Genomic DNA, 12,656 nt, shown 5'->3' on the forward strand with positions numbered 1-12,656 from the left:
ATGTTGCCCCTGGGTGGTCTAAGTACATAGTATCACACGGCAACTTGCCAGAAACTTCATATAAGAATCATTTAAACAGTTTTACTGAATTCCTGTTAGCATCAGAATGTGAGGACAGAGGGCAGGTTTCTGTTACTGTTACATAGGCCTTATGCAAAGTCTAGAACCTCCACCCATTTTTTTTGTTTGTTTTTGAGACAGGGTCTTGCTCTGTCACCCAGGCTGGAGTGCAGTAGGACGGTCTCAGCTCACTGCAACCTCTACCTCCCGGGTTTGAGCAATTCTCACGCCTCACCCTCCCGAATAGCTAGGATTATAGGTGTGAGCCACCACACCCGGCTAATTTTTGTATTTTTACCTCCTCCTACTTCAATAGACCAGTGACAACATAATCTCCCTGCTGCAACTTGCTTTATAGGACTGGAATCATCTGCCTTCTCTTGAATCTTATTTAGAATAAATGGCTAAAGCACTGCCCTAATTTACAAATTCAATACAGAAAATGTAGAAGCCACTCTTGCCCTTGAAAGCATACACTTGGACACAAACACAAAACTGGTTTCCAAAGTTTATTAAAAATCAAAGAATAGAAAAACTTTACATAAAAATATGTCAATTTTAGCTTCCATATTGTTGTCCACACACAAAAAAATCGAAACATGGTATCTTTTTCTCAAACCTGTAGCACGCGACCACAGTGGTAGCCAAGCCAATTCATTTGCTTCACCATGACGGAAATGGAACATGGTACCTGTGTCTATGAATCGAGTTTTAAAATGCACACCCCACGGGACACGCACTGCCAGACCCGTAGTGGTTTCCTTAATGTGGGTTTACAGTCAATATTGCTAATGCGTAGAGATTAGTACAGGCCTACAGATCAGTTTTTATAAATATTCTTTATCAATAGGTTCACAATTTAAATATTTTAAATATTTTTGATAACTTTCGGTCATCAAGAACTGCAGACACAGTGTGCTACTCTATTCTGGAATGCCTCCTAGAGAAACTGCAGTCGCAGCTGACAGCTCCCAATGACAGAGTGAGCCAGTCCTGCTTCAAAAGGGCAGACCGCAGACATTTTAAAGCTTGTCCTTGCTGGGCGTCGATCACATTCAGAGATCAATCTAGAACTCCCCACTGCTGCACATCCATCAGATGTCATGGTAGTAAGTATCTTGTCTCGACATTCTCCACTAGTGGACCTCAAAGACCAACCTACCTGTAGTGTTTAGCAAGACCAGACCACCGTTTTAAAAACAGGAAGTCAGATGGCCTACAAGATGCAACCAACTCCCAGGACAACTGTGGTGCTCCAAAAACTCAGGGTTAGGCAGGATGGATATATTCTTGTTCAAAAAAAGGTAACAAAGACAGTGGTTGTTGTGGCAGAATACACTTGCATAGTATACCTGTATGCTTCCGACGTCGGGCGCCAGCGGTCCCGGCCCCAACGCTGGGCTGTGCTCTCCTGCGACACGATCCGTTAAAACACTCCCCACGGCGCACTGGGCAGCTGAAGCACTTCTCCTAGATTTGCTCTTAACAGAACGAATGCATACGCTACAGATTCCTCAACGGAATCAACAGAATTCCTTTCTCCACATTCCTAAAACTGGGTACCACGGTCCGCAATAATAGTCACCAGACCCATCATCACAGGCTATGTCACTAAAACTGACCGAAGCGTTTTCCAGTTCACATTTTCCTAAAGATTTTATAATGTGACAACCCTTCTCTCCTTAGAAAGTTATACTTCTGGCACTTGAAATGCTGGATTTGTTGTCCAGTTTAAAAGAACTGAAAACCAAAACATTAAAACTCTGTGGTCAGAGCAAGACAACGGCCTGGGGCCCGACAGCAGGGCCACGGGCAGTCTGTCAGGTGGCTCTGGAGCCAAGCCCTTTGGAAAACCTTCAGGGCAACCTGGCTCCTTCACTCACTTCCGACCAAAAGAAAAGACATCAAAATAAAACCCCAAACCCCTCATCATGGTGTTTGTAACGATGCTCGTCAGACAACCAGCCGACACGATGACCCAACTTAGAAAATGCAGCTCGGGAAAGGACCTAAGCTTGTTTAAAAAAAATTCCCTCCTCCCTTAAATATAACTTATGTGAAAATAGGAAATTAAATAAAAAATATCTGAGTTATTGCACAAATCATAAGTTTTCAATATTTACATAGAAAAACAGTTCTGAAATTTCAAACAAAATGTGAGGGCAGTAAAACAATGACCTCCCAAGCCTATCCGTGGAGGAAAGACACACGAACGGGGTTTGATCTCCTCTGCTGCTTTGACGAACAGGAAATGAAAATAGCAAACCGCGAAGGAACAGACACGGCTACCTCAAACCGCAAGCGCATGTTCACGTCCCTGCAGTTCCTGAGCCCGACCTGCCTCAGCACTGAAGGAAGAATCCTGGGAAGGCAGAAAACAACGTCCACGTTTAATAAGGCTTCACAGATGAGCACAACGAGCTGTTCTTGAAGATGGACGCGACCACCACACAAAGAAACATGCAGAGTGATCAGCGGCGGGCGTGCCGCGAGCCCGGCTGACGTGCGGGGTGCCGGTCTCGGTTCCCCTGCCGGTGGCCGAGGCCGCGGGGCAGTCTGCGGAGGGGTGGGGGAGGCTGACGCAGCCAGGAGCCATTATCTGCTGAGGCTCACGGGCAGACTGTCCCGTGTGTGTGTGTGTTTTTTCCTCCTCCAGCCGGTGCGGTTATACTGGTGGTGTCCCCTGTTGCCCACAGGGGGCCGCACACCTCCGCTACCCACAGAGCTGTAGCCGCCGCCTTGGGTGTGGCCGTGAGAGCCCTTCATGGACAGTTTCATGCCGTTGTGCTGCTGGAGAAAGAGAGAGACAGCAGTGTTGGAGCCAGACAGCAGGCACAATGCCCACGTCCTCCGGCAGTGACCACACTAAGCACCGACGTGATGTTACATAGGGAGGAGGGATGGACACCTGCCCTCTGGGACTTCCCAACTCCTCCATCTGAGAGAAAAGCATTCTTCCCATTCCGTGAATGACTAAAGGCAAGAACCATGTACCAGGATCAAACCACACAAATTCAGCAGAACCTTACTTCTAACTTGTTCCACTTATCCATAGAAATAAGAAGGTCCCTAGCCAGGTGCCAATGGCTTGCACCTGTAATTCCACCACTTTGGGAGGCCGAGGCAGGCATGTCACTTGAGGTCAGGAGCTTGAGACCAGCCTGACCAACATGGTGAAACCCCGTCTCTACTAAAAATACAAAAATTGGCTGGGTGTGGTGGCACACACCTGTAATTCCAGCTACTCGAGAGGCTGAGGCACAAGAATTGCTTGAACCCGGGAGGCGGAGGTTGCAGTGAGCTGAGATCACACCACTGCACTCCAGCCTGGGTGATGGAGTGAGATTCTGTCTCCAAAAAAAACAGAAGAAGGTCCCTGTCATGTTCTTCCCCCAGCTGTGACCTTCTAGAAAGAACCAAGCAAGTCACACGTGCCAGGACCTGGCGCTCTCGCCCTCAGCAGTCTGTCGATTCCAGCATGCAGCAGCCTGTGCTTGGGCTACACCCAAAGCACATTCCCTGCACTGCAAAGTCGCGGCCAATCAGACTGAGAGGAAACACACGCCGGCTTCAGGAAAGTCTCAGAGCAAGAAAAACAGCAGGAGGAGACTGGGAAAGCAAAGCCAAAATGCAAAGAAGAGGCCGGTGTGCGAAGTTGTTCTTTCACCCTGAATGTGTCTATCGGGGATGGATAAATCCAAGAGGAAATGTTCTATTACTTAACTCCTAAAAACAATCATCATACAACACAGGGCCAACAAAGCCTCAAGAATAAAAAACTTACTGGCAAAATAGGATTAGACAAGCAAAGGAGGAGCGGAGTAAAGAGGTGTGGACACCGATGAAAGCACCGAGCATCCGCAGAGCCCAAGGTACATCACACATGATGGGGGCTGACCTGGAAGATCCTCGCCATGGCTCTCCCAATCATTCAGGTACTTCAAGAATATAGAGACTTAACGTGACCTGTTTCCTCCGTGCACACAGCTGGACTTGAGAGGAGCCACAGGGGCAGGCATGCCAGGGCCCTGCTGAGGCCCAGCACACAGCTCTGCCCGCCCTGACGCTTGCTCCTGCCCCAGGCGGGGATCAGGCAACGTGGGAATGACAGCAGCATACACGGGACATCATGGCAAGATCTGCTCTTGGTTTTATCATTTGCTTCTTGAAAACCAAGGTATTTAGCATATAAATGAATTATGTAAATGGGAAAAGTCTTCATTTTGAGCCTTATTTCAAACTTCAGTTTTATGCTAATCAGTTCAACAGAGGAATTAAGAGATGTTTGTGGCAACCAATTAAACTATATATTACATCTTAAAATAATTTAACTTTTTTAAGTTTTGTTTGGAAAGACAAGCAAACAGGCTGAATGACAACAAAGCAAATTCCGTTTTCAAATGATCTCTCTGGAATTCTCTTTGGAGGAGAAAACATTTAGCACCGCCTCTCACATGGCAGCTTGAACAGGTGAATGCACCAGGACAGAGCTATACCTTATGATACAGATGAGGGCTCGAGAGCGGGTTGGGGGACGCTGAGGGAATGGCCGGGGAAGACATGTGGTGGACGGCTTTCAAAGACGCAGTTCCTTCTACACCAGCTTGTCTGCAAGGAACAGGAGCAACCCCTAGGGTCGGTGGAGGTATAGTAAACCTGGTCTAGGAACAAAATGAGAGACGGCCATGGGTACCAAAGCAATCAGAGGAAAACCATCCGGCTTCTAAGCTCAGCACCACCAAAGGGCAGCTGATAAATGGCACAGTTGCATGTGGGCTCCATAGAGCAGTCTGTTTTACTATAACCTAACAATATTGTGCTTTGAATTGGAAATACCTCGCATTCTGAAACAGCAACTGGCATATAAAGTATGCCCAGTAATCCAAGTCATAAAGTTTGAAACTCATTGAAGATCAAACGATCAAGACATTAGACTCATCAGAAGAACAACTGTCACCCCCGTGGTGAACCCCCTACTTACACGCTGAACTCAGGGGTCACAGCCCAAGGCTGGCCCAACTGGTGGCCTGAGAGGCCGTGGGACGGCTGGCAGTTCCTTCCTTGCCTGCTGTCCAGGTCCCAGGCTGCTTCTATGTCACCATCACCCGTTACTGTCAGCAGCAGAAGTGCGCTAACGAGAACCCCTTTTCTCAGACTTGCAATACTGACCTGGTTGCATCTTGGCATCCCATGCATTTACCCCAACAACCTCTGGAGATCGACTGTGGCCAAGAGTCTTCTTAGATAAAAACCTATAAACCCTCAGCGTCCCTAGACTTCACACTCGAACCGCACAAGCAGCCGCACTGGGCTCTCAAGGGCCCCAAGGCTTGTGGGTGGTTAAAACAAACACCTTTGTGACACATGGCCAGGACGTCAGGGCCACTGTGATGACCATAAAAAGGCGACCAAGTTTATCTGTGGTATAATTCATTTTAAGAGTGTAAATAATTGCCCCTGAATTTTACACTTATGCTGTAATTAGACACATTACAGTGTCCGGCTGGGCCATGGCTCTGCTCATCAGCTCTGTGGGTCATTACAGAGCCAGCATCCCAGAAGCTCCGCCAGAATCACGGTGGATCCTGTGAGAACGCCTTCCCCAGAGCAGAGTGCAAAACTCCAAGAAATGAGTACCTACATAGTTTTATGCTCAAATTATACCCCACATTTCAGAAAATGGTTTTAAGTCAATTAACATGTTGGGTTTTATACCCACACATATTCAAGTGATGTATAATCGCAAGTAGATACAAAATTTAGTATTTATAAAATTATCCTTTAGATTTCTAATTTTATCTAAATTTTAAAAACAGTATATTCCAACAGAAAAAGCCTTAGAAATTATGCCTAATTTAAAACATGAAAAAAGTCTAATAAGTTCACATTAAAACTTTCATTGAGATTCTGAGAGGAAGTAGGGACAAGTGTCTGGCGCGGCTTGGCGCCCAGCTAAGTGGGTCGTGACTGAGTCGCTCTCTCAAGATGACCCTCGACAGCAGTCTCATGCTGGGGCAGTGAGGAAACTTGCAGGAAGGCAGTCAACCTGGCCCCCGTGAAAAGCCACGGCAGCACTCAAGAATCACAGTGTCCTCGCTGCTGAAACTATACATGGGGGACCTCAACACCACAAAAAAGAGAGGATTTCCTAGAACAACACAGCAATGGCCAAAGACTCAAAAAGTTACTCTTCTAATTCAAAGGACCATCAATCTCCTCTGGTGCATATCACAGCTCGGATGCTGTTCCCAAGGGCCACCAGCGGGAAGGGTGCCAGAGGGCCACGTACCTGATTGTTGGTTGTCATGATCAGTGTTCTGGAAGTGGTGGGCTGAGGTTTGCCACTGGGCATTGGCAAGGCGGTGGGTAAGCCGGCCATGAGAGGAGCTGGCGCTTGCAGACTGAACTGGTAAACACTGGGCGTTGTGCAGGGCGGTGTGTCTGAATCCTTGAACCCGGTACAAAAAACAAAAAGGACAGCTGTACCACAAAGGTGCACTACTACTTCCTTAAAGCTATGAAAAGAAACGCCTGCATCCAGGCTGGCTATGAAAGGTTATTCAAATTAAGTCTAACTTCTGAACAGGCAGCCCAAACCTACCCAGGCTTCCTTCAAGTAATTTCATCACCACTGAAAAAGAATGTTAAAGGAAATACAGAAGAGATACTTGGATTTAATTTTTTTTTTAATCTTCAAATAAATTTTTAAAAACTACTCAAGGAAGTCCACTGTAGTTCAACCATTTAGAGGATTACTGCCCTCGACAGCCGCATGAGTCACACAGACAGGTTCTGAAGGTTCACAGCAGGGGAAAGGAAGCCTGGTGCCCACATCACGGGGCTGCCCCCCACCCACCTCCACACACATACAAGGAAACAAAACCTGAGCAAAACCAAGGGGGAGATTTTAAGCTCGCGGCTATGGACATTTACCAGAGACACAAACTGTCCAACAGACACACGGAGGAGGGGAGGGCACTTACAACGTCACTCCCAGAAAGTGAAGACACAGAAGAGGCCGAGGAGCCTGAAGACAGGAGCTGGGGGCTGGACAGCGACAAAGTCAAGCGCTGGCCGTAGGGAGACTCAGGCTCTCGGTTCTGCGTCTGCTCCCCATTGCACGTGGCTATTCGCTCTTTGATCTTGATCCTGCTGTCTGTGGAGGGAAGAAGCCTTGGTTAGTAACTCCTGAGAACTGCGGCGTGGAGCCGCCCCGGCAGCATCAGTCACGGGCTCTGCTGAGCCGGGAACGCTGCTCATGTGACTAACAAACCCAACATTAGGTTTTGCCTAATTTAATTTTTAAAATTACATTCAATTAGTTGTTGGAAAACATTAAACATGTTTGTAATAACTTGGGTAGGCAAATCATCTTCAACTGTGAACTTTCTAAAATCTAAATATAGATCAAGTATTTTTTACGAAAATTTAGCATCCTAATTAGGATGTACTGTAAGTACGAATAAATACACACCGGATTTCAGACAGTACAAGAAACAGCTATAAAATATCTTAATTATTTTTATGTTGATTACATGTTGAAATGTTAATATTTTGACTTGAGTGGAATAAAATCTATCAAAATTATTTCACCTGTTTCTTTTCACATTTGACACAGCCTAGAAACTTTGAAATTCTATGTGTGGCATGCATTATACTGCTTCTACTAGACAGTGCTGCTCTAGATCTTATTGTCTTCTTAATTAATGCTCATCAGAAAAACTAGCTATTTTCTTAATTTGACCAATTTACCACAAAGGAATAGAGACACTTCTGCATGAACATGCCAGCCAGTGGTTAGGATGAACACAAATGAATTAATCTCTCACCCATGCCCGGCGACGGGTGGGCTTTGCTGCCCCACTTCTCTTTGATCCACCTCCGGTAGTCAATCACCTCCTGAGTTACTTTGATGATTCTTCCTAAAGTACTGCAAAGGGACATTGTTGGAGATCAACAGAGTACAACAGGTGTCAGGGAGCTGAGAACCCCTCTCGAGCAGCTACCTTATACCCCTAACAGATCATCTCGCTAGGTGAAGGACAGTAGGAAAGGAGCTAAAATACGTTGACAAATATCTCTGACTTCTAATGATTCAGCTCAAGCATACCCTGGGATCGCAGTACATCTACCTACAGAAGACCACTGTGAAATGCAGCTCCAAGTAGGGGAGCGGGGCCTTCCCACCCACGATGATCATACAGTGCTGACATTTCACTTCCCACTGCACGGACGAGAATGGAGACGGTACCGAGACGAGTGCCCTACATGGGGCCCAGAGCTCCGCCTGAAAACACCGAGCAGACAGCGGCTCAGGAACACACAGAGCTCCAGCACCACCAGCACCTGCAGCGGCTGCTGAGCCAGGCCTCGAAACCTGTTTATTCCATCATCCACCACAGAACAGATCTATCAAACTGTTTCGAATTCCACTCTTGACGACCACGTTACTCTTCCTTCCCATTCCTATCTCATCTCCCACCCCTTCAAATACCACCCTTTCCGCTACCACAGCATGATCTGGGTGAGAAGTAAATACTTCTGACTACATTTTGGGACTGTAAAAATGCCCCAAAATGTAGAACAAGGGACGAGTGTACATAAGAGAAGATGGTAGGGACTGAATTTTAAAAGCCAGAAATCACCTCCCCAAAACAAAAGACCCTGAAGAAAATGTCAAATCTCCAAGAAAGAAATTTTCAACTCTCAACCATGGATGAATCCCACACAGCCATCCCACATTCCTAGAAGGCCTTCCTTCACCAACATATCTAGATTCTACTGAAATACGGCAGAACATCCCTTCATAAATTTCATGGAGGTAAATGACACAGGAAAGGGGTAAGTACCATCCCACAGGCACGCTGAGCCCAGACGCAGACACACAACCCATTACCTTTCGGCGTCTCTGTTTGGATAGGACCTGGCCAGCGGCGACACGGCATGGCTGAGCACTATGTAGGCATAATCGAAGACCTGCTTCACCTGCATGGCGCCATAGGAGCTCCGGCCAACGTCATTCCCTGCAGCAAAAAGGCTATGTCAGACACTCCCCACATGCACACCATCGTCCACATGTTTCGGATCTTCTCATACAAGTGACTCTGAAGCAGGCCCTCACCACTGAAACTCTTCCAGACCCTACCAGCAAAGCCCAGACAGGCAAACACAATAGGCACGCGTGGCACTCGGCACTGGCAAAGGCCCTGTCAATCACCATGCACAGGGCACAGTCTGTGAGTGCCAAGAGGACTGGTCTGCATCATCAGTGCCCCTGTGCTCATGGACCACCTCATGGAGGCAGCTGCCATTCACAGATGGAGTGACAGCCCACAAAAAGCCACCTCTCCAGGTGGCAGAAACATGAGGAAGCCAAAGACTACCATTGTGCAGACCAGCAGCACCGACCCACTGTGATTGCTGATCTGACAATCAGGAGGCCTCACAGTGCCCCAACAGGGCAGGTAGAAGGGCAGCTCACCCCAAGTGCATCACAACTCAGTCAACGCTAATGGAACCTACAGGAAGTAAATCCTTTAGAATGGAATGTGAATTCTCACGTGTGGAAAACTGGGACAGCAAATCAAAGGAATCTGTCACAGAAGTCACCAAGGAAGCCAGTCAGGAGAAGCTTAATTTTCATAAGAAAAGCACTGTTTCGAATTTTAATTTACATACAACTCATTCTTCACAATCAGGTTAAGCGTGGATTTCTTTCAAAGGACATATGTTCTAAGTACTGGAATTCTATCTTTTCTAGATTTATATTATAACTCAACGATTATGTGGGTCTTTGTTTTTTGAGTACATTTCAGCAGACATTTGAAGACAATGCCAATGTCTCCAATGTGACAAATCCAACGGACAAAAATGGATGATACACTGCCACACCGTGCTACCAAGAAAATCACTCAAGAGCCTGCACAAATCACGCCATCTACAAACAACAACAAAACACATCAGCCAATGTGTTTTCCTTGAGACGATCTTTAGGAAATAAAGCTCACATCCCAGAAGCCATAAAACAAAAACAACCATTAAATCTGAGGTGTTTTTTTAAATGTATAGGAGCTGAATAAAAAAATACAAATGCAAAAAACAAATTGGAAAAAGTATGACATGTGTGACGAGAAAGGCTTCCCCGACACACACAGGCCTTGCACACAGCAGAGGAGGGCAGCCAGCAACCGGGCGCACAGCACACAGAGCCACACAGAGGAGAAGGCCCAGGGACACGCGCCTGGAGCTGGGCTCTCCACCACCTGTTCTGTCACCTGTCCGTCAACGATTTTATCACCAACAGTAAGAATGGTATCTCACCTAACAGACGCTCAATCAATATTTGTGGAATTCATAAATAGCAATGTGTTTAACCCCACTAATCATTAAAGAAATATAAATTTAAAAGCGTTAACACATGGTTTTATCAGATTGGCAAAGATTTTAAAAGGCTGTCACCAAAGGAATGAGGACATAAATTCCCTTGAATACGCCAATGGGAATAAAACCGGGAAACCTCTAGCCCAGCCTTAGACTCTTCAATGCGGCAATCCTCACAACAAAACACAACCTACACACATAGGAAAGGGTCGAGGGTAAGCGTTAAGTCAAAAGCCAAGTGACAAACGTGTTTGCGTTGTGGGATATGTTCAACAAGATAACAATAATAAACATTAATATCCATATAGGGAAAAAGTGGAGAAATACATGTCCAAATAAAAGGGGATTATGGCATTCATGGTTTTTCTACATTACATACTTCAGAGAAACAAATGGTTTAGGGTGGATATGTTATACTTCAATAATCAGAAAAAGAAAAGATTTTCCTTAATTCTGCTTTATTATAGAATGTAAACAGTTAGAAAGACAAAAGTTAATTAGAAGCATTAAATAAGGATTTCTCAAAGTGTGATTATTAACTGGTTAGTATAAGAGAAACCTGCATCAAGAGCAAATGAACTGCCCGGGGCTCTCAGAGCCCCAACACAGCCCCCGTCACCAGCACGTCCCCGAGGCTGGCCCAGCTCTCAGCAGTGGAGATCAGGGTGCCCTTACCTGGCAGCAGGGGGTCCTCAATGCACAGCATCGACGGTCTGTACCCGCTGGTCATGGCTTTCATGATCTCCTCTTTGGCGATATAGGCACCTCCTTCTTTGATTCTAATACCGGTTTTCAAGTAATTAAAATTTCTCCCATAGAGTTCAAAAAATTCTACAAGAAGCATTCCAAGGTTTTCATCAGCTCTCCGGGCATCAATTCTTGGATGCAACTGTAAAAGCAATGCACCCACAATTTGTATGGATTCATGGCATGTTCTAAAGAAAACAGCACATGACGAAATCTGCTGTCCAGCAGCCTCTTCAAGGCAATACCAGTGAGTGGCACTCGCTCACTCAGCAGCACCACGAGGAAGCCTGAACAGCAGCCTCTTCAATGAGGAGTGTTCAAAAGGAACACAATGGACTCATCTGAATTTTAGTGTAGTTTGATTTTTGAAATTGGTAATCCATACAGCAAACTTCCTGCAAACACAGATACCTGATTAACTAAATATGGGCAAATAAGTTGGACTATATTCTGCATAACTTAGTCACCTGGATGGTAGATGTAATTTCAGATTCTCATCATCCTAATTTCGTTATGCTGAAGCACAACCAACAGGGGTCAGTGTTAGACTGAATAGTATGGCAGTATCACATAAAACCGGAAAAGTGAAAGGATTGATTTTAGTTGTGTAAAGGTCATTAGCATTATATCACAATATTTATAGCAAGCAACCATGCTGCTTGTCACACAGATGAGCGCCACTCTCAGTTCAGTGCCATATCGTCTTCAAAAGCAGGCACTGGACTTGTTCGGAAGTAAACCACTGTCCACCACACCTCCTGAGGGTCATAATTCTCAGCTGTCCAGACCTGCATTGCCCACATGTCTATTTAAATGAATTAAAACAAATTAATTAAAAATCCAGCTTGTTGCTCTCACCAGCCACACTGCAATACTCAGTAGCCATGTGTGGCGCCCAGCCCCTTGCCGGACCATGCAGAAGTGGCCATCACCATCACAGAATTCTATCGGACAGTGCCAACTAGAAAGGGATGGACAAAGTCACATGAGAGAAAGCCCTCAGAGAAGCACGGTGCTTGAAACTATTTATAACACAGAGTGCCAGGAGGAGCTGCAGCTAGAAAGCATACAAATGTTTTTAGGGTTCAGAAGAATTCCGGAGTTCTCTGCGTATTTCCACCACACAAGAGGAGGATTCCGATTCTGGCCTGACCTTTATTCCCTTCCTTATTCCTTGTCTTTTAGCCAAAATCACATATCCAAGAGCCTGGCCGGTGCCAGGGTGGGCCTCCTCCCCTCACTTAGTCAAGAAACTCAGATGCTGCCACAGTCACACCGCTGAGGCAGGACAAGCTCTGGGCACTGGACAAGGCACAGGGATGTGGCAGTGAACACAGGAATCCCACTCATGCTGTGGTGGCCTCCTGTGGGGTCACAGGATCACTGAAAGGACCCCCTGAGGGGGTGGCAGGAGGCCCTGGACCCAGGCCTGGCACATGGCACATGCATGATCAAAGTATTAAGTAGCT

At 46.2% G+C, this 12,656-nt stretch overlaps 1 protein-coding gene across 2 annotated transcripts in view; it reads right to left on the reverse strand.

The window, feature by feature from the left end:
- Positions 1–555: 555 nt before the first annotated feature.
- Positions 556–12,656, reverse strand: part of TENT4A (terminal nucleotidyltransferase 4A) — a 43,726-nt gene continuing 31,625 nt past the window's right edge. The window contains exons 7-13 of one of the 2 annotated variants that reach the window (XM_019013563.4): positions 11,116–11,329; positions 8,957–9,083; positions 7,890–7,990; positions 7,044–7,216; positions 6,350–6,508; positions 4,557–4,721; positions 556–2,847 (exon numbers count right to left, since the gene is read on the reverse strand). In XM_019013563.4, the coding sequence (XP_018869108.2) occupies positions 2,656–2,847; positions 4,557–4,721; positions 6,350–6,508; positions 7,044–7,216; positions 7,890–7,990; positions 8,957–9,083; positions 11,116–11,329 (1,131 nt within the window). In that variant the 3' untranslated portion in view covers positions 556–2,655. Of the gene's footprint in view, positions 2,851–4,556; positions 4,722–6,349; positions 6,509–7,043; positions 7,217–7,889; positions 7,991–8,956; positions 9,084–11,115; positions 11,330–12,656 lie in introns of both variants that reach the window. The other variant, XM_004059055.5, reaches the window with a different exon arrangement.

This window comes from Gorilla gorilla, chromosome 19, assembly GCF_029281585.2.
Source record: "Gorilla gorilla gorilla isolate KB3781 chromosome 19, NHGRI_mGorGor1-v2.1_pri, whole genome shotgun sequence".
Classification (NCBI taxonomy): Eukaryota; Metazoa; Chordata; class Mammalia; order Primates; family Hominidae; genus Gorilla; species Gorilla gorilla.